Source organism: Alexandromys fortis, unplaced genomic scaffold (genome assembly GCF_014885135.2).
Source record: "Alexandromys fortis isolate MF-2015 unplaced genomic scaffold, M_Fortis_MF-2015_v1.1 scaffold_63, whole genome shotgun sequence".
Classification (NCBI taxonomy): domain Eukaryota; kingdom Metazoa; phylum Chordata; class Mammalia; order Rodentia; family Cricetidae; genus Alexandromys; species Alexandromys fortis.
In genome coordinates, this window is record NW_026067953.1 from 5,455,876 (window position 1) to 5,482,133 (window position 26,258).

At 44.1% G+C, this 26,258-nt stretch overlaps 1 protein-coding gene across 1 annotated transcript in view; it reads right to left on the minus strand.

Moving 5' to 3' along the window:
* Positions 1–16,684: 16,684 nt before the first annotated feature.
* Positions 16,685–26,258, minus strand: part of Efcab11 (EF-hand calcium binding domain 11) — a 174,028-nt gene continuing 164,454 nt past the window's right edge. Inside the window, exon 6 of the mRNA XM_050151515.1 lies at positions 16,685–25,735. Coding sequence (XP_050007472.1) covers positions 25,657–25,735 — 79 coding nt within the window. The 3' untranslated portion in view covers positions 16,685–25,656. The remainder of the gene's footprint in view (positions 25,736–26,258) is intronic.

Here is a 26,258-nt window from a genome sequence, read left to right on the forward strand (position 1 = left end):
GAGGAAGTTCATCAGCAGGGGTAGGCTTTGGGAGTTTATAGCCTTGTATCACTCCCTGTTCCCTCTCTCTGCATTTCCTGTGTGCATAAAATGTGACCAGCTAACTTCCTTCTCTGACTGCTTAGTGGCAAGCTTTCTAGCCATTACGGACTCTCCCTTTGCAGCTGAGGCCAGAATAAACTGTTTCTTCCATAAGTTGATTTTGGTTATGATGTTTATCATAACAACAGAAAAGTGAGCAACCCGTGGGTTTGGGGTCAGATGAGTCTCACCCTGGTCCATCTTGTTGAGATATGAAGAAAATCTTAGCAAAGGGAACAGAGGCCAGGAAATTCTCATGTGTCTCTGCAGATCCCATTCTTTTAGGGAGCTACCTTGACCTTGAAATTGAGGAAAGGGCAAAACTGTTTTCCATTGACAGAGAAGAAAATAACATTGAGCTTTCTGAGAACTTTTTATTTGTTTGTTTTCTAAGACAGGGTTTCTCTGTGTATCTCTGGCTGTTGTGGAACTCACTCTGTAGACCAGGCTGGCCTTGAACTCACAGAGATCTGCTTGCCTCTGCCTCCCTAAGTGCTGGGATTAAAGGCATGCGCCACCACCGCCCGACTGCTTTCCCAGAATATTAGGACACTGTCCCCAAGTCATTCTGAGGGGCTGCTACTTGGAAACCTGTGTCCCCATGCTAGGAGCTGGACATCTAACTCAGTCTCCCCTCAACATACCCTATCCATGATGTCTCAGACTGCTTAGGCCTCCTCTCAGAAGTCTTCTCCCCTCCCTTCCCACGCCCCTCATTCTGCTCCTGCACCCCTTCAGCCATAATTCCCTCAATCTCTCAGACACAGCCAGTAGATGAGTCATGATGCCAGACCTAAGGGCTTTTAGGATTACTTCCTGACTGCTTTTGCAGCAGTTCTCCCTACCTGCCCCTAAATGCGTTCAAACTACATCTGAATTTGACATGTTTATCAGTGTCCCACCAACGAGGAAGGTGAGCAAAATCTTTTCTTCCCTCCCCACAAGGACTAATTCCCAAATACCAAGTAGTAGGTGCTATATTTTTTTGATTTATTTGAAACAAAAACTTGAATCCTATTTGAAAATGTGTTCTTTCCTAGTGTAGACCACTAGCTTTGAGAAGTGTTTAAGCTCCCAAGTCAGTGTGGACCCTGGGCTTAGTTCTCTTTTTTAAGCAAGTGTTTGTGTTTGGGAATAAAATGTTCCCAGAATGCTCCCGTGTTAGAGCCATGGTCTGAAGCTGGTAGCGCCCTTGAGAAGTGACTAGACCGCAAAGAAGCTGCTGAATTCATCGGCGGGTTGACCAGTCATAGCCGAACCATCTTTTAGAAAGTACACTCTAGTGTGAGGGAGTCGAAGTCCGTCTGTCTTACTCTCTCTCATTCCCAACAAGCATGGGGTGAGAAATTTAGCCTCCCCCACCATAATGCTCTGCCATCCCACAGTCTGAGAGGAATAGAGTTTTCCTACCTAGGACTGAGTACCTTCAAACCGCGAGCCAAATAAGTCTTTGCTCCTGTGGGTCGTTTTTCTTAGGTATTTTGTCACAACATTGAAGAGTGGACCGATACAGCACATAGCTCACAACTCCTCATCCTGGGCTCCCACAGCTACAAAACTGTCCCTCACATGCTGCTTACCTTTCAGAAACTGTGCAGGGTTAAATCATACAAAGCCCCCAGCATACTGACCAACACATGATAAGGACAGGCCAGTGATACTTACAAAAATAATTATTTATCATTAATATGACTATATTGGTAATTATGCATTGTATATAATTATATGTTGAATATAATTATAATGTACTATTATTGTTGTTATTATTGCTTCTTAATTGCTAAAATCCTTTGTGGGCTTTTGTGTGAAGTTGTGTGAAGACAATTTTCACCTTGTTTGCTTTGAAATTTTGTGTCACTCCTTGATCCCTCATTTCTTCTATCCACTGAAGGTGTGTCAGTCCCAAAAGATCCCACCATGTGGGTAGAAGGACTTGTGGGTAAACCAAAAATGAATGAAAAAAGGGGCCATGGATTTTAAAGAGAGCAATGAAGGGGCATATGGAGGAGTTTAGGGGGAACAAAGAGGAGGGGAATGATGTAATTATATTATAATCTCAAAAATAATAGAAATCTTTTAAAGTCTCCTGCTTTTGATGAGTACTGAGAGCAACACTAGGCCTGAGCCTGTCTATTACAGAGCGGCAGATGAAAGGTTCCAAACCCATTCACTCTGAGAGTTTAACCACCCACCAATAGTATCTTCTTGTGACACACCATCATGGGTGACTCATCATGGGCTTTGAACAAGTGTACTTGTCCCTGGCCAGCTGTCTTCTTCTGTCTTTTGTTATCTCTGTTTATCTCTGTCCATTGACTTTTTTCCTTGCATGATTCTTTGTGTGAAAATAAATGATTAATATGTAACATGTACTTAATCCAGAAAATGTAGAAAAATAAAGACATGGTAAAAAGAACATGCTATCCTCAATCTTAGTATTCCTCCTTCTAGAATATTCTTCGCTTCTTTCTTACTCCCTCCCTCCCTCCCTCCCTCCCTCCCTCCCTCCCTCCCTCCCTCCCTCCCTCCCTCTACTTTTTATGGAAGTAAAACTATATAAGCTAATAGCAATAGTTATCAGTCAGAGCAGCTGTGTTTCCAGGAGGGCATTTAACAATGTCTGCAGATATTGTGGCGTACCAAAAGCGGTAATCATCCTACTACGTGCAAGTTAGTCCCACCCCACTCTGCAACCCTACCCCCACCCTGTAACATGTTCCATTTATCTGCAGACTGTGGTTGGTTGCCTTTGCCTTACAAAGCCATTGAGTAATTGTCAGAGAGCCTATGTTGCCACAAAGCCCAAAATAAATTAGTGCCATAGATGGAATTTCAATTATTCACTTATCCACATTTTTAAAAGCATAAAGGAGCAGGGGACATTCATTTTAACATGTCTAAAGTATCATTTCTACCTTGCAATCAATGAAGATTATTAATGAGGCACTTCACATTCCTTTGTCTTTGCTAAGTTAGGCTGTCATTTAGGCACATCTCAATTTGGCCTAACCATATGTTGAGTTCTCCTGTGGCTAGTGGTTGTAGTATTGGACAAAGACATGTTGTGAGTTCTCTCTCTCTCTCTCTTTCTCTCTCTTTCTCTCTCTCTCTCTCTCTCTCTATATATATATATATATGTATGTATATAGTAATTATATCTTCATTATTGAAAACAACTTTAAATTTATTTTATCATATTCTTCCCTTCCCCAAGTCCTTCCAGATCCCTTCACCCTCCCTACATACCCAACTTTGTTCTTTCTCAGAAAACAAAAACCCATTACAACAACAAAACTTCCCAAACCAAGAAAAAAGTAAAACAACACCCCCCAAAAATCCCAGAAACACTAATAATGACAACAAAACCAACTGTAACCAAATAGAAGCACACCAAAATCTGTGGAGTTCATTATATGTTGGCCAACTACTCCTGGACATGGGGCCTCCCCTGGAGCTGATATACCCAGTCTACTCCAGTGGAGAAAACTGATTTTCCCTCTCCCAACAAGTACAAATGACAGTTCAGTTGTTAATGTAAGCTGTTTTTCACCTAATGTGACTAAATCTCTTCATGTCCACTGTATATTTGTATATCACATTTAAATGGCTTTATTTATTTAAAAGATCCTTACTTTCTGGACATTTCCATTGCTTCTGAGTTCTTCAATTATGAGTCATACTGCTATAAACATCTTTAGATAAAACTTCTTACCTTATTGTTTATGCGGCTGTGATAAACATCATGGCCAACATGGCCAACAGCAACTTGAGAAGGAACAGGTGTATTCTTATAGCTATGGTCCATCATCCAGAGAAGTCAGGGCAGAAAATCAAGGCAGGAACCTAGAGACAGGAGCTGATGCAGAGGCCATGGAGGAGTGATACATACTGGTTTTCTCCATGGCTTGCTTAACTGATGGTCTTATAGCTCCCAAGACCATCAGTCCAGGGGTAGCACTGCCCACAGTGAGCTAGGTTTTCCTTACATCGATCATCAAACAAAAAAAAAAAAAAAAAAAAAAGAAAAGAAAATTGACCACAAATTTGCCCACAGGTCAATCTGGTGGGGTTTTATTACTGTTGGTACGATCAGACTGAAGAACATAATTTTCTTATATATAGGATTAGTTTCTGTTTTTATTTTTTTAATTTTGAAATTAAAATATAATTACATCATTTCCTGCCTCCTTTTCCTCCTTCCAACCCTCCCCTTATACCCACCATCTTGATTTCATACCAACTCAATCAATATCCACATATGCTAGAGTTGGCCCATTTTTCACCTGCTCATGACAATTAGCAACCATTTGTATCAGTCATTTGTAACAGATGAGCCGAACTTCTCAGTGGCAAACAAAGCAGTACATATTTCTTACTCCCAGGTGACAGCCGAAGGTGAGTGCCTTCGGGAAATGGCATTCCTGTGGCAGATAGAAAGGAATGAGAAAGAGTGAGAGAGGCTTTCTGTAGCCTCCACTCAACTACGTCTCTTCAGCTCACATCTCATTGGCCAGGTTATGTTGCCAGGTCCAGTAGCGGCGGGGTCAACGTATATTCTTCCCAGAAGAGATCCTGTAAGTCACAGGTCCTACCTGCTGATGGACAGGAATTGGAACTGAAATGGGTCATGCACAATGTGAGCTTCCCTGCCAGTTTAAGTCAACCCAGTTGAGAAGAGCAGGCTGTGCATACCAGCCAGCAGAAGTCAGGACCACCGCAGCATGATTCTGTGGTTGTAGAGGGATGTGATCTCTCCCGATTCCCCAGAGAACAGGTGACACGGGGTGGACTGAATGTCGTCCCATGTGCCCTAAGAACAGCGGAGTGCAGACACTCTGCTTAAAGCAAACATGGGTTTATCTCACCCCACTTGCTTCGATGGGCTGCTTGCAGGTTAAGAAAAAGCTCTGTGCTCCAAATAGACGAGAAAAAAAAAGGAAGTCCCAAATGCTCTTCTAGTAATCAAGCAACACACACTCATGCACACTACACACACATACACTCAAGCACACTACACACACATACACACACTCACACATACTACACACACATACACACATGCACACTACACACACATACACACACACACTCACGCACACCACACACTGGTTTGGGGGGAGGGCTAGGATTTAAATCCCGTGCTACATGCATTATAGGCAAGTGCTCCATTGCTAAATCACAGCCCATATGCCAAAACCTTAAAGTCTTTAGGTAAGTGTATTGACTCCTTAGAACAAGATGTGTTTTCTATCTTATCTATGTTGCCTGTGAGATGAGTAGGTGCTTTGATCATTGTAGTCATCATTGTCATCATCATGACCATCATCATCTTCATCATCATAATCATCATCATCATCATCAGCAGCAGCAGCAGCAGAAACAGCATGGTTTCCACCGTTACCTCCACCACTTCCAAAGGCCAAGGCAGCAGCCATCCTCCTAGACCTGGCCAATAGCCCCCTGGCTGGCCAAAGGGACACTGTCCTACAGAAAGTGTCTGTCCTGGATTGTGAGCTTCAGGCTCTAGGAGTCTGACTGGCTGCAAAATCTTGAGACTTTTTGAATGCTCATAAAAAATGCAGTTCTAAAATTCAACACTAGACAACTTCAAGATTAATGGAAACATATTAAAATTACAAGCCACCCTACCCCCACCCCGAAAGAAACACTTCCAGGAACATAAAAATGAAAAGGAGTATCGCACACTTGCTAAGGTATGTCGCTTCCTATTTGAATCATTTACTTATGTAACAGGCCTTTCTGGACTGATTAGAGGATCTGCCATTCACTCTCGCCAGCCTTTCAGGTAGGGGAGAAGTGCCGTGGGTCTTTCTTGCCCAGTTGGAGATTTTGGTCCTCTTGGTCACATCTCTCTGCATCTGTCATTCTCATGAAGGATTTGGTGCCCAGAGAAACACTTGTCATCCTGGAGCAATGGCACCGGGAAGAAAAACTGCATGATCTTTACATCCCCTGGGCTGCTGAGCCTGCTGCAGCCTCCGAAAGAGTCAAGAATGAAACTCTAATGCTTTCTTCTTTAGTTGTTCTTATACTCTGCTTCCTACATTGCCTGAGCTCAAACCCCACCTCCACGTGAACTGTTTGCTCAGCTTTCCCAGTTGAGAGCTGTTTTCCTACCTCTGAACCCTGATTCCTTCCTGGCTTCGCCACCTTTTTTAATGTCCTCCCGTAGAATTGGTTACTTCCTAGACGGATCAGAATGGGCACTGATGGTCCAGATGCCTTCCCATTTGGTCCTGGGTTAAGCTTAAAGCTCCACCGGGACCATGGGGGACCAGAAGCTATTGTCTGCCTGTGGCCCGAGAGATAGAGAAGCCACAGACACATCCCTCAGTTCAGCTACACCTGCAGTTCTTACCCTGGCCCTCTCGATCGTGTTAGCCAATGCATTCTGTTTTCTGATGATTGGTTTTCATCATCTCAACCCCAGGGATCACTAAGCTCCCTTGGAAATCCTTAAGAAAAAAGTGCACCCTGGGAAGGTTTCTTATGGAAACGCCGCTAAGATCTTTCAGGCTTGGGACTCCGCTGTTGTCATTGTGTGTCAAACTCGGATGCCTCATGTTTGGGTTTCGGTTGGTAGAAAGCTGAGGAGTGGGCATGAGGGGTAGTACTGGAGCTGCCATCCTGGCTCGAACTCGTGTGTGGGGGAGACAGTCAATGACACAGCATATCTAACGCACAGCAGGCCAGGCCTTGTATGCAGTCTATCTGGGCAGCTGTACACCCTGGATGCACACTAGGTAGCCTGAGTCACACTAGGTGTTTCTAGCTTGAAATATTAAAATATTGTATTGGCCACCATTCCATCATTGTGAGACAATACCTGGCCTAGTCAAGTTGTAAAGGGGGAAGGATATATTGGTTTACGATTTCAGAATTTCAGTCCACAGCCGCTTGCCCTGTTTCCTCTAGATCTGTGGTGAGGAAGAACATCATGCTGGGAGCATGCGGCAGAAGCTGCTCTCTTGTGGCTGTCAGGAGAGAGAAGGGGCCCGATATCTCCTTTAAGGACATGATGCCTCCAATGACCTAACTTCTGTAGGCTCCACATACTAAAGGCTCCATGATCTCCCAGCAAGGCTACAGACTGGTGACATCTGGGCCTTTGGGGTCACTTATCCAAACTAGTAAAAGCCAGATACAACTGAAACACATGCAAGGCTGGTAGGGAGGTGAAGAAAATTCTACTTCATGGGTAGAAAACCTGTATGGATCAGAGTTACTCACGGTCCAGAGAGATAGCCTATTCCAAGTCACTTTGTCAAGGTGAAATTGTGATTTTTTTAGAATCCCTTTCTATGCTAGGTTCTAAGGTAGGATTGATCACAGGAGAGATTAGCTTGAGATAGAAGACAGAAATGAAGAAGTGGCCTTAACTCTCTGCACAGGGTGTGAACAGCACATGTTACTGCCCTTGGGCACTGCGGCCAATCCACTGGCTTCCCTGATTGCATGGGTAGCACCCAGGCCTACCACTCCTTGGCATCTGCCCGGTACCCTCTCTCAGATCTTCCCAGGAACAGGTGTAGCTCCATAGCAAAGGGCGCCAGTTCTTCTTTAGATCACCTCCATTCCAGACGATGGAGATGTTGGGGGACAGGAGTGGCCTCCCAGCTGGCCTCACAGTCTACAGCTATTTATCACACGAGGATTTCTTTGTTTTTTTTTTTCAATTCGCGTTCTAACCCTAGGTTCGTTCAATATAGTCATTTCACTCTACACAAGTGCAAACACAACCTTATCTAAAATGCTACAAAGTTATAAAGCTCAAAACAAATTTTATAGTTCTAACTGTACAATAAAAGCAAAAAGAGGCAGTGTTTACATGGCCAAGGTTAACCTGCAGCATCCCTATGAAGGGCAGGGGATAATGGCAGTAGGGATAGGTTCCATGAGCACCCTGGTTCATTGAGGGTTTCTTATCTTCAGCACTATTGGTACTTTGGGCCGGATGAATCTGCCTGTGTGGTGGGTTTTCCTGTGCAAGACAGGATACTCAGCAGTATCTGTGAATCATCAACTCATCAACTCATGAGACACGAGGAGCAGCCTCATCCAAATCTCCATGAACCCAAATCCAATCCAATAGGGCTCCAGGTCGACAAGATGGCTCCAAGGATCGACACTCTTGGAAGGGAACAAAATTGCTTGTGGTTCAGACAGTGTTTTTCCTCTGCTTCCTTGCAGTCTGGCTTTCTGCATCTTCACATGGCTGGGCAGAGCAGCCTTGTGGAGGCTTTTCTTCAGCTTCCATGACCGCAGCAGCCTAATCCAACCTTACTCCACGTGACCCACAGTGGATCAGCTCAGGAGGAATTATGACTTCTGTGGGCCAAGATACTTTACCTTCATGGACTTTCCTAACACTAAAAATTTTTAAATTGCAATTTATAACTGTTGGTATCAAAATAAATATTATCTAAGTTGGATTATTGTGTCCATTATTGCACTTACTGAAGCCTCTGGGAGCTTGAATATCATGAAAATTGTGTGCCTTGTGGTTAAGATGGCCTTTACCAAAACCAAATGACAGGTGTATCCATAACATATCATTTGTGTTGGTTTTTGTTTTGTTTTTATCATGTTTGTCCTGAGTTTTTGGTTTTGTTTCTGGTTTTGGTATTTTTTGAAATACGAGCGGTCTCATTATGTAGCCTTGGCTGGCCTGGAATTAACTGTGACATGCTCCTGCCTCTGCTTCTTGAAGTGTGTACCACCATGCTGGACAATTACTTTCTTTATAAACAGAATAAACGTAAACAGTCATTCTTGGCTTCCTTTAAGATTGCATTTCTAGGAAGCACACCAAGAGTTTGGTGTGACGCGCAGCCGCCGCAGAGCCAAGCTGAGTGACGACTTCCCTTGAGTGGAGCCCTCCCTTGTGAGAGTCTGCTCTCAGCCTAGCAGCTGGGAATGAAGGCTGCTGTCATGACTTGACTGTCCCTTCCAAAATCCACACTGAAGTTTAATTGCATGACAGTAGAGAGACACCTTTAATAGGTCATGAGTGTTCTGCCCTTGTGAATAAATCAACGCTGTTATCGTGGTAGATTATTATCAGAGGAGTGGGCTCTGATCAAAGGATATTTGTTTCCCCCTCCCCCTCCCTTCCCAGCCATGCCGTAATTCAGCAAGAAGGCCTACACCAGATGCAGTCTCCCCGATCTTGTACTTCTCAAGAGAGCCAAATAAACTGCTGTAGTTTATGACTCTCCCGGTCTGGGCTATTCTGTCACAGTGATAGAAAATGAACAAAGACAGTTGCTGTATAGAGAATCCAGAGGAAAAGGTGAGTGTGGAAGAAAACTCCCCCTGAAAAACACATCAAAGAAAAAGCGCGTCCCTAAATGAAATTGTAGCCATGTGGTTTCTATGTATTTTCCATTAGATTGTTGAGGATGGGATGTAAATCACCTGTGGAATCAGACGGACCCAGTCCAGGCACCAGTGCCTACTGGCGCCAGCTGTTTCAGATTAGCCAGGAGTCTGGTGTCCTGAAGAACAACCCCCACTTCTTGGGGGGTGTGAGGGACAGGAAATTAGCCATCGGCCATCTTGCCTTCATTTCTACACCTTCTGCTGTACGTCCAACAGAGATGCGCGGGACACACGGGGCAAAATAGAGGGGGAGTCAGATACGGGGCTTGCTGCACATGACCCCAGCAAGTCTCGCCATGAGCAGAGTCTATTCTCTCCAGAACTACAACGTCTGTTCTAGCTGAGCCATCTGACAGGTATCATCGTGGATGGTCAAAAGTGTGCAGCAAAGCAAAAATTATCCCTCAGGCAAGGACTGCGGTTTTTTTATTTTTGTTTTTTGTTTTTTAACAAAGAAACATCAGGAACGCATTTTGCAGCTGAACAACCCAACCAAAGGCAGTGGAGTTTAAGACAAATGTTATGAAAATTGCATAAAACATCATATCAAAAACCCCTGGCAGTGTCAAAAAGCAAGATTCCTGAATCCAGTGTGTAGCCAAAGAAGAAAATTCAATTTCAGTTTTTCACTTTGTCTGCCAATTTTTATAGCACTTCATTTAAAACGAAATCTCTGAAGGATCAATTCAAATTAGCTTTACTGTTTTCCCCAAAGAATCCACTTTAAAATAAATTGAATCGGAGCATGTGACATAAGTGAGCATAAAATTCACGTTAACTAGTCTGAAGGAAAAACTCATCGTCAGGAAACAATCTCACATGACCAAGCTAAAAATAGTCGTCCGACTGTCAGTTTCCAAACTGAACGAAGACATGGGGACTTGTTAGAACAATGACACGGAGCATTCCCTCCAATGGAATGGCCTGGAATGCTATAATAATTTACAGGGGAAAAAATCCTTTGGGCAAAACGGAAATGCCAATGCAAGTTGCTTTCATAAGCAGAGTGGCAGCCATGGAGATATCTCTAGCAGGACTGGCAGCTTCTGCCTGCCATTGACAGTAGGCAGGGCCAGGGGTAGAATGGAGACGTAGATGGTGGCCTAGACTTAGCCTCTCTGTTTTGTGTTGATGACGCAGACCTATCATAAGTATTTATCGGATTTAGGTTCTTAAGGTCCTTGATGACAGTGACGGTATTTTAGTTGGCTTTGTAACCACCCGCTGACCGTCCCTCACACAGTAGAAGTTTCATGTGTTTTGGTGGGGAAGGGCACACAGAATGATTGAATGAACTTATTGTTTAAATTGGATCAAACTTTTTGTTTTTGATTGCATCTTTCTTCCCAGGAGCTGGGCTGGAGGGTGTCTTGTCCGTGTGATAGAGGAGGGGACGGTGGGTGGTTGTGAGCGTACAGTTTTCTCTATTGAAGTTGAGAAACAAGTAACTTGGATAATCACTGAAGTCTTTCTGAATATTTTCACATGTTCTGCCTGAAAGAAACCATACAGATGTTGATTTTAAAGGGACTCATTGACACAAACTATATGGTCCAAGCCTTTTTTTCATACACCTATTTGGGTGGGCTTTCTTTCCATTCCACCGTATTCACTCTGGAAAGCTGCATGGAGACTGCATTTCGTTTTCCATTACTTTTACTTCTGCTCCTGTTTCTTCAATCCATTCATTCATCGTGAATCTGTTCACGTGATCATCTTCTCTCAAGTAGTCATCAGAGGCCCAGTGATAAACAGAAGTCATAGCTACTGTGAGCCTTACACGTATTCTATGCCTTACACTGTTTTATGTTATGCTAATTCAATAGTCTCCAAAGTCTATGAAACATTGCTATAATTCAAGTGTTATATGCAAGGCAAGTGAGGTATAGAAATACTAAACACATGTCAAAAATGACAACTTTTTCAAGTCGGGAAATCAAGATTTGAATCCAGCAAGTCTGGCTCCAGAGCCACAGGTATATTATACTGTAGTCTGCTGTAGTCTTAACTTTCATCACTTTTATATTCTCGTTGGAGGGATGGAATTTCAACAATTAGATCATTACTTATGTATTTTATATTGATTTATTTTTATTTTCTCTCTACAGATGTTTGCCTATGTGTAAGCCTGTGTACCATGTGTGTAGTGCCCACGAAGGCCAGAGGAGGGCATTGGATTCCCTGGAGCTGGAGTTAGAAGATTGCAAGCCACTATATAGGTACTGGGATTGAACCTGGATCCTCTGGAAGAGTAGTCAGTGGTCTTCACTGCTGATCCATCTCTTTAGCCCCCAAACCATGTAATTTTAATGGTAACAAGGTAGTGACTTTAGTGGCTTCCAATGTGATCAAGTCACACACGAGTCAGCGCTGCTGTGGTTGGCTCACTGACTAGGCCTTCATTTGCTCAGTTACAGAAGCCAAAAATCCAAATAATTTATCATTTCCTTCCTCAACCAGTGCCCAACACACATTAAATACATCCCTAGCTCTCATAGCCAATCCATCTCTAACTCTTGTGTCTCAGTGCCGTGCTCTAGCTGATCAGTTGCTGGCACAGATCTTGCAAGCCTGCTCTTTTCTCTCCTGCCCTCAGGTTCTCTGCAGGACGCTCCTGCGCCACCACATTGTAGGTGCGCACATGCCTGCTGACACTTCAGGAAGAGGACCACCTGCAAGTCGACAGAAGAGCTCCAGAGGAAGAGAAGACCGCTGCCCTTCTAACATGGGTTTCCTGCTTTCCAGGACTGTAGGAAATACATCTTAACTGTGTGAGGCAGTGCCAGGTGCCTCACCTAAGACTCTCTCCTCCACAGAAGCCCGTGGCCATCACAGTCTCCTTTATTCTAGCGGCTAGATCCCTGAGAAGGTGAGCCGTGAGAGGGCAGCAGCTGTCTGGAACTGGTTTCACCCAGCCAGGTGTCCCCAGAGTGTGGTATGAGTTCCTGATACCAAAGAAGTTGGCGCTCTGTAAATATCCCTCCAGTGGATATGCAGACAGGTAAAACCATTTGAGGAAACGGATGAGCAAGTAGCACTTATGGGTTTTCCCTCTGAGAAGACTCACTGTAGGCCTGAGTTGCATCCAGAAGCTAGGGCACTCTGTACTGGCTGGTGCAGGCATCCGTGGGAATTTGTGTCATTCACTAAACACTACAAATGTCTAGAAGTCCAAGTTTCTAGTTCCTCAGAGAAACGCTATTCGCTGAAATTTAATCTCACAGATTTTATTTTTAAAGAGTGAAGTATGTATCTCTAGGGCTAAGAAAAAAAATTATCCCTAGACCTATAAATGCAACATTACTGCGGTTGGAAGAGAACACAAGCAGGAGAACTGTCCTCGTCTGATTAACCGCGTTCTTGATGTCAGGCTGGAAGACGTCCTTGCTGGTTACCGTGGGTGCAGACATGGCGAGAGCGCTGGAGACACGCGTCCCGGAAGGGAGCCGGAGGACCTGGGAGGTTCCTGCCGCAGTCTTCAGAGGACGCCTCCTTTCCGAGGAGCTCATTATTCACTTAATTATTCATTCTGTTTATTTACTGTATAGTTATTACACATAAATATGCTGTAACTCCCCAGAATCCTCAAACACCAGATGCCAGGTCCCTCCGCGTTCCCCAAAGACAGAGTGGAGCCATCGCCGTGAGAATTCAGACAACAACTAAAACCCAATTAAAGCCGTGCCAGCATGTTCATTTCCAAAAGAAAAACCCCGGAATGAATCAGCTTTGAGTCACCCTCCTGACTGCTGCTGCAGAGACAAACAAACAAAAATCCCTGAAAACTAAGGCTGGAGATAACGTTGGCATTTGAATCACGGCTCTATTGAACTCTGGCTTAGGTTAAGGCTACAGTGTATCGTTTCTGGCTAATTCAACTCAGTATCATTTCTTCCATCTTCTGAATGAAAAGAGATGAGAAAATGGTGTTGCACTTTTTAAATTTCTCACGTGTCTGGCGCCTGGAGCCCAGGTGACATATCCGTGTTGGAGCTGGGTACCCCTGGGTTGCAAGACTCTTCTTCCTGGACCTCTTGCTTATTCTACAGGTTGGACTGGCACCCCAAGGAGGTAAACATGACACCCAGGCTCTTTGAAAGAACAATGGCTGAGGACAGAGGCGGCCAGCTTCCTATGGCGGTTTAGAGAGACACTCTGTCACTGAGGGTAGTACAAGCTGGCCACTGGGTTGGGGGACGCATGTCAGAGGGTGGATAGGAAAGGGACTTGACTGTTCACAGGCCCCATTTCCCTGGTGGCACTTACCTTATGAAGAACAAAGTGACCTTTTAGATCAACGTGCGACTATAGCCAACTCTGCTTGAGAGGCTTGGTGTCACAGAGAGGCATGTCCACACCATTATTCCCGTGTCCCATCTGTCATGACTGACATCTTTCTAGGAAACCAGCACGCCAGAGAGGCCCCTATCTTCAATACAAGAAGTAGTCAAAGCTCTCCAGGATCAGCCAGAGACTTCAGTGTTTCCCCAAGCCCAGTCCAGGAAAGGCCAGGGGTCTCCACTAGTGGGGTGGGCTCAGGGTCAGCCTGCTTCTTGCCAGTAACAGCCCTAGTCCTAGTCCTTCTCCAGAGACATTGTTTGTGCATCTTCTTCCCGAGGCCTCCGGAGTAAAATGCAGCAGAGTCTGGGAAGGGCTGGAGAGAGCAGGGGACTTTAACATCAATGCTAGTGGCTTCGATGCATGTGCTAATTCCCCGCATCCCAGAAGTCAGCCGGGAAGGATGCCGGGACCTCTTCCTTTATTTATTCCAAAGCAGCGACTAGCAAGATTGGTTTTTCTCTTTATAGCGAGAGCATTGCTATTCCTGGTACTTCAGATTAAAATATGTTTACCGCCTCTTCCCTCACAAGGCCTCACGGCTGTTTTTGTTACCTGTTGCAAATATTTTCTCCTCACGCACCCTGATCTGGAGGCTTTCTGCTGAGAAGGCAAAAGCATTTTCCAATCTCTTCGGCAACCGCATCGCAGCGTCAGACCCACCAAAACACAATAGGCCTTCATTAATAATGTATGGAATAAGAACTCTGTGTAATATCTCATGATTGGTTCCTTATTAACATAGCATTAATAATCTGCTGCCGCTTTAAGAATCCGTGTGTGTAAAAGCCTGGTATATTGTTATGGCTCCAGTGAGCTATATTAAACAAGGACGACACCCATGATATCATGAAAGAAACATAGAAGAGCTGGGAAAAAATCAATTTCGAATTAAAGTAAAAAGAATTCTTTTTGTACATTTTGATTTTCAAAGCAGCGGCTCTTTAGGTTGGCAGTGATGTAACTCCATTATTGGAGGGCAAAGGTAAATGTGCCTGGACCCTGTCCCTGTGAGCAGCATTTTAAGCAGAGTTGTTCCAGGTTTCTTCTTGTGGGTGGGGCGGGAGTAGAGGAAAGTGAGGGAGTGTCAAGTGTGTGGTTCTGCGAGCTCAGTTACACCACGGCCTGTGTCAGGAATACTGCATCCAAATCATTAAAACATAGACTGGACGATCCTGCAGGCAGCGAACTGGCCAGTGCTCAAGGTTGAGTCGTCATCTCGTCCCCCCCCCCCCCCCATTCCTGGGTCCTGGCACTTCAGGTAAGTCCTACAAGCTCTGTATATTTTACTCCCATTTTTGGAGTGCCATAATAGATTTGCTCATTTTAAAATTCTATGAATTCCTAAGTTAAAATCCAATGTCTTGGTCACTGTTCTATTGCTATGAAGAGACACAATGACCAAGGCAACTCGTAAAAGAAAGCATTTAATTTGGGGTTTGCTTACAGTTTCAGAGGCTTAGTCCATTAGCATGTCTAATGTTTACCATTTGGTGGTGCTGAGATTGCTGGAGTGGAGCCCTCACAAATGGGGCTAGTCCCCACGCAGACCCAAGAGCTAGCTCTCTTGCCCCTTCTACAAAGACATAGTTAGAAATTCCTCTATGAGCTGAAGAGCAAGCCTTCCCAAGATACCACAACTGAAGGAACATTGATTTTATACTCTCTAGTCTCCATAACTTTAAGAAAAGGATGCTATTTAAACCCCCAGTACAGCCATTTTGCTAGCAGTTTGAAGGGAGTCAGACAAAAAGCCGAGAGCCAGTCTTCTTCCTTGAATTGATGAAGAAGAGGAAACTGAGGCACAAGGAAAGGGGTGGTCTTGCTGAAGAACACAAGAAATTGAGACCAGTTCTGAGCTCCAAATGACATGGCCTACTAACAGTTTCCCTCCGCGTCATCTGTACCCCAAGGCTCGTGCCTAGATCAGCTGTGGTGCAGGTGTATACTTCCCGGCCTTCAGCTGACAGACAGGGCAGTGTACCAATCACTCCAAGACAAAGAGAACGCTGAAGTTCTGAGGCAGTGACTGCCCTCTAAAGCAGTTAGGAAGGTTGTCTTTTGAGAGGAGGTATGACTTTAACGCTTGTTACCTGCAGAATTAATGTTGAAATTTAAGTGCCACTGTGACACCCTTTAAGAGTCACCTTTAAGAGGTGAGTGGTCCATGATGGCTCTGTTTTCATGAGCGGACTAATGGAAAGGAAAGTGGGCTCGTGAACAGAGGGTGAGTTCAGACTCGATCATTCACTCTCCTCCTCTTGCCCACTTGGATAAAACAACACAGCAATAAAGCCAGTCTCTGACCTTGGACTCCCAACCTTCAGATCTATTGTAGGTAAGTCTCCATTCTGTGTGAAAGAGCCAGGCTCAGGGGTCTGTTGTAGCAGAAAGAGAGGAAGAAGAATGACCAGGAAGTCTACTGCAGGTGTTCACCCCTCTCAGTCCCCTTCTAAGGAGCTCACACAGTGTCTTGGGATGGGGCAACATTTGCATGGTTCATCATACTGGGAAAAGAGCTGTGGGGGATGACTGAACCAGGATGGACAGAGGATCCCAGAGCAGCCATATGAAAGATTAGCTGTCCGCACGCGATGGAACTGTCCAGGATAGGGTGGTGGACAAAGCTTGCAGCAACGATGATGATGTTCTGTTCTTCAGTGTTCCATATGGAAGCTACGAGCCACAGTGGCTCCTATTGGACACTGAAAGTGATAGTTGTGCTATATGGCTATACAATAAGGAACTGACATTTATTTTTGAATATATTTTATTATTTCTTTGAGAATTTCATACATGCATACAATATGTATTTTGAACATATCAACCCCAACTCTTCCACCCAACTCCCCTCAGATCCCGTCTTCATCTCCTACCCCTTCCCAAGTTCACATCTTTTTAAACGAAGATATAACCCATTGAGTCTAGTATAAGCTACCCATATGCTCATAGGGGTGGAGTCACCCACCGGAGTGTGGTGGACAAAAAAGAGGCCGCGTCTTTAAAGAAAACTGGGTTTTCTCTAAAGTCATCAAATGTCAATAGCTCCTCAGCTATGAATGGGTGCTGTAAGCCCCTCCATGTGGAAATAATGGCTGGAGGGTGTAGGAGCAGGGCTGCTGCAGGTAACTGCAGCTCCTCTGGGTTTATGAGCAAGGCTAGGCCTAGCAAGTCCAGAAGTCACTATTCCATTCGTGTCCTCCTGTATCCCCGCCCTTACCATCTTTCTGCCCCTTGCTCTGTGATGGTCCCTGAGCCTCTGGGGATGGGCTGTGAGATAGATGCCCTGTTTGTGGCCGAGCAATCTGCCAATACTGATTACTCTGCTTGCAGTACAAGGACATAAGCTCCATCCCCAGCATCCATGAACAAGCTGGACCTGGTGCATGCTTGCGATCCCAGTGCTCAGAAGGAAGAGACAAAAGACCTGGGGCTCACTGGCAGTCAGTCTAGCTGAACAGGCAAGCTTCAGGTGCAGCTAGAGCCCTGACTCAAAAACTAAGGTGAAGAGAGACTGGGGAAGACACCCAACTGATCTCTGACTTGCAAACACACACAAGCGCATGTATACCTGCACAGAAAAAAAAACCACATTTACACCACACACCCATACCTCCCCACCCCCCACTTTCCATGAAAGACAAATTAGCTCTGTGAGACAACTTGTTCTATAGCTATCTTCCATGGCTATGCTGGGTTTCGAGGCTGTAACTCTGGCACAAGCTAAGGCGTTACTAGGTGCGCAGGCAGAACAGTGGTAAGCTGGGGTGGTCTATTGTGAACGTGCCTTTCTGACCTGCCCCCAAGGCTATCTAGGAATTATATCATATGGGTGTCTTGCTCATTATGGCTTTCTCAACACTGTCCTTGAAATGTATGTTGGGAGTATAAGATAGAGTGGTGGGGACTTTCTGTTTCTTCAGTAATCTGCAACTGTAATCCGAAGTAGGTACTTTAAAATACACACAGTCTCTTCTTTGTCAGAGACCAATCGAAATCACACAACAGGCTGAGAACATACTTCTCTACACCAAAGATCTGAGCCCACAAGTTTGGCCTTAGCAAGTCCCACACAGAGGCCTATAAAATTGCCATAGTGGTTGTCTAACGTTTTTATTATTATTATCATGTATGTGTATGATGTAGGGTGTAGGGGTGTGTGTGTGCGTGTGCATATGTGCATGTGTGTCATGGCACTCGTGTAGAGGTCAGAAGACAACTTTTGGAGACCTGGTTCTTTCCTTCCACTTTGTATGGCAAGTGCTTTTGCCCACTGAGCCATCTCATCAGCCCCTGCCAGTTTTGCTTGGTTTTGCGAATATATCCTTTAATGTTATTTTGAGTTGTTATATACCACCTTTACATACTTTATTAATATTCTTACTGTAAAGTTAAATAGTGGCAAGGGATCTGATGCCTACCACATATCAAGATCTGAGCTGTTAACAAATTTACTTACTTTGAGAACAGCTTTATACTTACAGAAAAACTACAAAGACAGTATGGGCAGTTCCTGTGTCCCTGACATTGTGCTTCTGGCTTTAGAACAGGTGCTTGCTGCAATCAGTGAACTCTGACAGGTACATTCTGACTAACTAAAGCCCATACTTTGTTCAGCTTCCCTGTGTTTTCATCTCATGGCTCCTTTCTGTCCCAGAATTCCATTCAGCCGGTCATATTTGGTCACCATGGCTTCTTATGCAGCTCTAGGGGTTTCTTAGACAACGCTGGAGTTTTCTCAGGCTTCCTTACTTTGGATGACCTTGACAGTTTCGAAGAGGATGGTACAGGTACTTACAGACTACCCACTCAGTTCTTAGAAGGCTCATCTTGGTTATTTCTGTTTTTTTTTTAAGAATTATGAATGAAGCTGCTATAAATATTCTGTATGGGCATGCGTTCTCAAATCAGCTGGTAAACTATCTGGGAGCTTGATCTCTGGGTCATGTGATAAGCCCATGTTCAGTTTTCTGAGACTGTCTTCCAAAAGGGCTATGCCATTTTGCATTCACTCTTGGCATTGAATGGACTAGATAGTAATCAACTAAAATAGAGAGAGAAGGGGGAAAGAACATGCACAAGAAGAGGAGAGAATAGAGAACAAGAGACATGTTAGATAAGCCACCCACACAGAGCTTGTGCAACTGGAGTCTGATAGGACACTGTCTTTAAGACTGGGCAGTGAAAGAACTTCTGCAGAGATAATGGCCAAGAGGTTTCCATGTGATGAAAAGCATAAAGAGCCCCGTTTTCTGTTGGTACAAAGAAGAAATTCTGCTGATATGTGTCTGGGTATTAGCTAAGACATGGTCAGGCTGAATCTTAAGTGGCCCAATGAATGCAATTCTATTTATGGCTGTGATAGAGAGAACAGGAAGGAAGAGAAAGGGAGGAAGGGAAGGAGGGAGGGAAGGAGAGAAAGAAAGAGAGAGAGGAAGGGAGGAGTCCAATACCAGTCAGTGGCAATAGGGAAAGCTTGTTAAAGAAATTGACTCAAGTACCATCTCTAAGACATCTGACCTTAGAAAAGTCATTCGAAATCAAGCTTGCCTTTCTTATTCAAAATAAGAAAGATGCCCAGACCCAACTTCTGCCTCCCAATGACTGTTGCTATGACAATATGTTTAATATATTTCCACTCCCTTGGTCTTTTTTTTTTTCTATAAATTCAATATTATTGGAATGGCTCCTTTTGAAGTGATATATTTTAGAAAGCTTAACTGTTTTGCTCTCAGTTGAGTCTTTAAGAATTGGTAAATCATAAAGTAGGAGCTGTATTTCAATTTTAGCCCATGTTTTCATACAGACTAATCTGTACTTTTCTCCGAAGTTAGAACAATGTTCTCTTTTATTCATGTTTCTAACTACTTTATCAATTTAACAAGAGAATTCAGATTAGATACTATATTTTATTGTGTTAGATTGTTTATGGGCTATTTTCAATCCTCATAGCCAACCCAAGCTAAATTTGTTTTACAAAAGAAAAGTCACTATAAGCTACTTAATGACAATGGATTTCTTTTAAAAGAAATTATCATTTTTCCTTATTTATTTTATGCATGTGCTCATGTCCATATGTGTGGTTACATATATGTGCAGGTGTGTGTGTGTGTGTGTGTGTGTGTAGAGGCCAGAGGTAGACATCAGGTGCTTTCTCAATTGCTCCATACCTTATTTTTTGAGGCAGTATCTCTTACTGAACCCAATGCTCACAACAGACCTTGCTGGAGTAGCTGGCCAGCAAGCCCTGGGATGTTCTTGACTCCCTCTCCACAGTGTTGAGGTTACAGGTACACATCGCCACACTGGCTTTTCACACAGGTCCTAGGGACTGAACTCAGGGCTTCATGCTTGCATGGAAAGCATTCTACTCACTGATCACTTTCACTAAGCTCTGAATTTCAATCTGCGTGTGTGCATCAAGAGATTGTCTAATTCCATATTGTCAAATTTTTCAAAAGTTAGAAGTCAAGAAAAGTAACAAAGCTCATTTTTATTAATCTTAGATTATGAATTATACCATGAATACCAAGTACAATGACTGGGGATATGTATTATTTATACTTTATACGCCAGAGAAGTGTTGCTTAGCGGGAATGCATACCCATGCGAAAATGCTTCTGTTGTACAGAGCATTTCTAGAACTTTCCTTTTTGAATAATGGCTCCAGGGTCTAGAGTACCTTCCATCTTTGGTCTCTATAGCTGAGTTTGGTTATTAATCGATTGTAACTCTGGCTACTTCTTTGGTGGTACATAAGATGGGAACTGATTCTGAACACCTTCCATGTGAAACCCTTGAATGAATGAACCTGGGTCACCTCATTTGGGTTGCAAACGAAGTGTTTCTATAGACTATGGGCTTCTGTTACGGCCAAGTGAGATAGTTTGTCTGTTGTAAGCTGATCAGCTGGAATACTTACCTTACCTTTACTCTCTCCACGTACCCCTATAACTTGGCCTGAGCTGCTTCCTGAGACTGCTTCCTCATTTACTAGAGGGAGCAGTGGGGAGGGGGCTGGTATTTATTTTAACAATTTTAGAAATAAAATAAAATACCCAGCATTAGTCTCATAAAAAGACAACTAAAGAAACAAATGTTTGTTAGGATGTAGGAACCAATAGTTAGTGTTTATTTTTCCTTTTTTTTTTTTTTTAACAGGGTCTCATGTAGCCTTGTTTAGCTTTAGCTCAGCTATGTAACTGGTCTTGAACAGGTGGTCCTCCTGACTGTATCTCTCAAGTGTTGAGATGACAAGTATGGACCACCACACTCAACTTTTCAATGTTTTTTTAAAATGAAATTTATTTATTTATTCATTTATTTATTGAGACAGACTCTCCCTAAGAAGCCCAGGCTGGCCTGGAATTTAGTATGCTGACCATACTAGATTCAAGTAAGAAGCAATTCTGCTTTTCTTCCCAAATGTTGCATTAAAGACTTGTGCCACCATACCTGGGCTGTTTTCTTTTCTTTCTTACTTTTTTGGGGGTACATATAAGTGCATTTGTGAATGTGTACATATAGGTATGTGTGCACATGTGTGGGGGCCATAGAAGCCAGAGGTCAACTTCTAGTCTTGCTCCTCAGGAAACATCCATTGTTTTCTGAGACAGGCTCAATCTTTCCTTGAGTTCAGTGGTTAGACTAGGCTGGCTGGCCAGTAAGCTCTGGGGAATCATCCTGTCTCTTTGGTGCTGGGATTATATACCAGCACACTTGGCTTTCTAGGGTACGTTCCGGGGATCGAACTTGGGTCCTCATGCTTGTGGGCACAGACGGAGCTATCTTCCAAGGCCCTAAGTTTTATTTTTTCATTGTTTCACTTTCTTATTATCTCATCAGATATTAATCCTGAGATTATTACTGTTCTACTTTGAGTAAAGATTTGCTGCCATTTTTGTATTTTTAGGTGATGGGACTGTGCTTGTGTCTCTGTGATTGCTGGGTGACATGGCAGGGGGAATCATGGACAACAATACTGAAAACATAAAGTGCTTTGAGTGGGCATTTTCAACAGGGTTAGGCACTGTCCAACAGAACAGAGAGCCTGAGTAGAAGAAAGTCATTTTGTTTGTGCTTAAGGAATGTCCCTGACATGCCAGATGAAAATTCCTTGACAGCAGTATTTGTGTACCTTGCGCTCATCTCTACATGAAGAAGTAAAGGAACACGTCACTGGATGGAAGAACTGGCCAGGATTAAGGACCTGGGCAGAAAGATCAGGATGGAATGGAAAAAAAAAAAAAACAACAAACACAACAACAAAAATAAACCAGGAAGGATTTACAAGGACATGCTCCAAAGGATCTGGTGACTGACTGTTAGAGCCAAGCAAGATGGGGAGAAGGGGAGACTCTGAGGCAGCTGGCTTGGATGACAGCTTGGGTGGGGGATGGGCAGGGAGGCTGTCATCAACAGAAATAGAAAACACAGGCTAGGAGAACAATTTTGAAAATTGGGGGAACAATGCATCTGATTTTAGTTCAGCGAGTCTGCACCGAGATGGGGAACGTCTGACAAGGGAGGGAAACCAGGCTTGGAGTTGAGCAGAGGTCACGATCAAAGATAAAGCCTTGTTTATGGAGTCGTATCAATCAAGGCGATAGCTGGGCTCCTGGCAGTGGATGGAATCATCCTCGGGGAATGTTGATGAAGAACGATTGGCCAGCTAAGGACATGGGAAAACCCTCTCCCTTATAGACTGGTTCTGGGACAGGCAACTGGAAAAAACAGTACAGAAATACCACAATGAACCTGTCCAAAGGCTGTGCCACTACCTCAGACCCAAGAGAAGGGACCTGAGCTGAGGTCTGAGAGGAACTGGTGCTGTCGTGGTTCGTGGGCAACTGCTCTGAAAGCTGCAGTAGCAGGGAAACCCGGCGCTGAGCCAGCGAGGGGCTCACAGGAAGGCTGGGATGGGAATGACGGGACTATCCATCCCACCTTCAACTGCTGCTTTTTGTTTCTGCTGCCCTACAAATGCTAATCTCACTCAGGACTCTGTCCTTGGCTGGAAGCTCACAAAAGTGAAGGCTCACTGGGTTTCAAATAACAGAAAGTCACTCCAGCTGGCTTGAGCGGAAAGATTTATTGGAAGGATGCAGTTACCTCACAGGACCCAAGGGCTGTGACTGAGTCTCGCACATAAGCTCTAACCAGAAACCAAGCACTGCAGGGCTGCTCCTCTCTTACTGCTCCCTCCGCTGTCTATTTTTAAGCCCCTCTCTGCTCACTGCAAACCAGCTGCTCCGATTTTCCAGGCCACGTGACTGAAAACATGGCTGCTCCCTACTCTTGAGTCATGTCCCTTGCTCAGGCACACAGAGGAACATAACTGCAGTTATAGTCTCGATGTCCTCCGAGAGCTGAGACTGAGTTCGTCAGCTTGAGCAGATGCCTACGTTAGTTCACCCAGCGGGGATCAGACCAGCAAGGTCATACTGCACAGGCAGTGGTGTTGGGGCTGGGATCTGGAAGAGAGAGGATGGGGAAAGCTCCTCCCAGACAAGGAAGAGGATGAATCCTAAAAGCGAGGGGTAACGGCAGCTTGTCTGTCACCCTTTCTTTGTTCTTTCCTCAGAGAACCTCGATGCTCCTGAGTAGCAAACTCAGGGATGTGGATCGTCTTAGAAGAGGTCCCAACCAGAAAGGCTGCCTAGGTTATCTTCCTCTATGGCCAGCCCTGGCCGCATGCACTTGAGTACCCACAGGGGACTTGCCCATACCCTCTGGACGAACCAGAGTTGAGTGTGGTCAACCAGAGCCTATCTGTAGATGCTCTGAGCTTGGATCTGGATGGATCATGGACCAGTTCTTTGAGGATGGTGAAATGTTGTTGGTAACTACAGGAAGAAGGGGGGAATCTGGAGGTGCTAGTGTAGATCCTGAGGCCTAGCTGCACCCCTACCTCCTTCTCTTAGGTCTCAGAAAGTTAATTCAGTGATTTCTTTTCTTTTTCCTTTTTCAAAGTAAATTCTTTTTTTTCTCTTTTGGATCCAAATCTTAGTTGTATTCTATTCATATTGCTTTCCAGAATTTCTCATACAGGAATTTTAATGCAGAGGGAAGATACTATTTTACTTTATTTATTTATTTATTTTTGTGTTCATTGAGTAGTTTTCTGTCATTGAGATAAAATGTCTTGGCTAACCTAGAGTCATGGGAGTTGCTCAGTAGACATTCCCAGACTCACCACCTGCTTCCTACATCCATGGAAGTGACTCCTCCTTTTCCCTTGTCATCTTTCTCAGGAGAGACAGATGACAGATAGGAGTGCCAAACAGAAGTTTTGGGACTCTGGCCATTACTGAAAGAATGGCTCTGTCAATAAATACTATTTGTGGGTTTTTTTTTGGTTTGTTTATTTTATAGTTAAGAAATCTAAAGTATCTCTTTTATGTTTTGAGACCAAGATTAATGACTCAGTCTGTCTACTATAATGGGAACACTTGCTGAGCAAAGTCAAACTGGAACACTGTGAACAAAATCATACACACATCTCAATGATACCAACAACCATTTCTGTCTTTGAAGTAATATTTCATTCGTGTTGAGAAAAGATTTTCATTGCTTCTTCATTTAGTTTATGAATGTTTGAACAAGCCTTTAATTTTTAACAAACTCTGTTTTGGGATAATTTTAGATTTACAGAAGAATCATGGAAACGGTGGTGCTCCTATATGCCCCTCACCTAGTCTCCACACTGTTAGAAGCAGCAGAGAAAGCCCGAGCTCTGCTCATCTCTACTGTATGTTCCTAGAGGCCCATCTAGGGGAACAAATCACATTTAGTCATCCCATATTCTTAGGTTTCTCTGGTTTATCACAGCTAAACCTTTATTTCTCTTAAGGCTATCTGCTAATAATTTATGTGAGCATGAAGCTTGCTTAATGCTTGCTACACAAATTTATAATTTTACTTTATCTTTTAATGTTTAGCACTTTAAAAACAAATTACATTAATTTCTTTTAGAAATGTTAATGTTGTAAAATCTGAACACTTACAATGGCAAGATCAGTATTTAAGAATTATTTTTAATAGATGCTATGCTATATGCTCAGTGTCTCAATTTGCTCCAGGAAAGTAGTCACTGGATCCCAGGGATGTGGTAGGGTGTGGAGACTCCTAACTTTGGGATGGTTGAACTTCAAGTGTACAGCCAGACTTCCTTGAACCAGAATGCAGCAGAGGGCTGTTGGCCAGCTCAGACGAGTGTCTCCAAAGCAGGAAGCCCAGGTTCAGGTTATTCAAAGGAACCCCAAAATCACACCCTTTTGCTCATTAAGACCCAAGTTGCATTCTGGTTTTCTCTGTATAAATAATGGCTGGCCGCCTGGTCTGAGCCGATTGCTGTGTTCTGCACACCCAGTGAGTGCTCCGCCAGAGTTGCGCTTCAGGGACTTTATAAGAGAAGCCTTTGTTTTCCTAGTGTTTGCGCATTGCTTGGATGGCAGTAAGCTTGACATTCAACCAAAGTTGAGCAAATGAAGGACGATGACACCACTAGCAGATCAAAGCTAACCCTCCCCAGAGCCGATAAGAGCTAGGGACCCAAGCAGGCAAGGAGTGGAATTCACAGTCTGAAGAATGGAGAGCTCACAGGATAAAAACACTGGGTGGAGGGGCCAGCAACAGCAGCCGGACTCAGGGCTCTTAGACACATGGAAAGAGATTCCTACCTCTAGGTCCAATATCAGCATTCAAAAACTGTGACGAAGAGCTTACTCATAAGCAGATAGCACGGCAAAAGAGTGAGGTCTGTGTGGCCTTCACCTAGATTACAATTCACTGGTCTGTCCGGCATTGCCCAAGGTAGTCCACAAGCGTCCAGCTTCATTTTGCCTGTCCATAGTTCATGGCATACTCAAAGTCTCGGAAGCTGACGTGACCGTCTGAGTCTTGATCTGCTTCCCTGGAAAATGACATGGAAAGTAATTCACATATTATTCCTGTCAGCACCTCCATATCAAGAGCATTCTGGAACCTTCCCTTCTCTACATATCGGCACGAGGGAGGAGCCAACGCTATCAGAAGACCCAGGCTGATGCCTGTGCTTCCCTTTCCTGCACCACTAACACCTAAAGTATGGAGGAAAGATGGTGTATTTATGAAAATCCACAGAAGCACAACGGAATGCTTCTGAGGGATGGATCTAAATGCATAAGTTACTCAAGAAAGGGAGGAATAAGCTACAGCTGGGGCGGCAGAGTTTGACGAACACGTTCGGAGCCCTGAGTTTCACCCTTGCTCTGCAGAAAACTGGGAACAGAGGTGCAACACCTATAATCCCATCACTAGGGAGGTGGAGGCAGGAGGATCAAAAGATCAGGGTCTTCTTCATCTACATAGTGAGTTTGAGGCTAGCGTGGGCTATATGAGAACCTGTCTCAAACAAAAGTAGGAAAAAATTATTGTTCTAGTGATCTCTTACATGT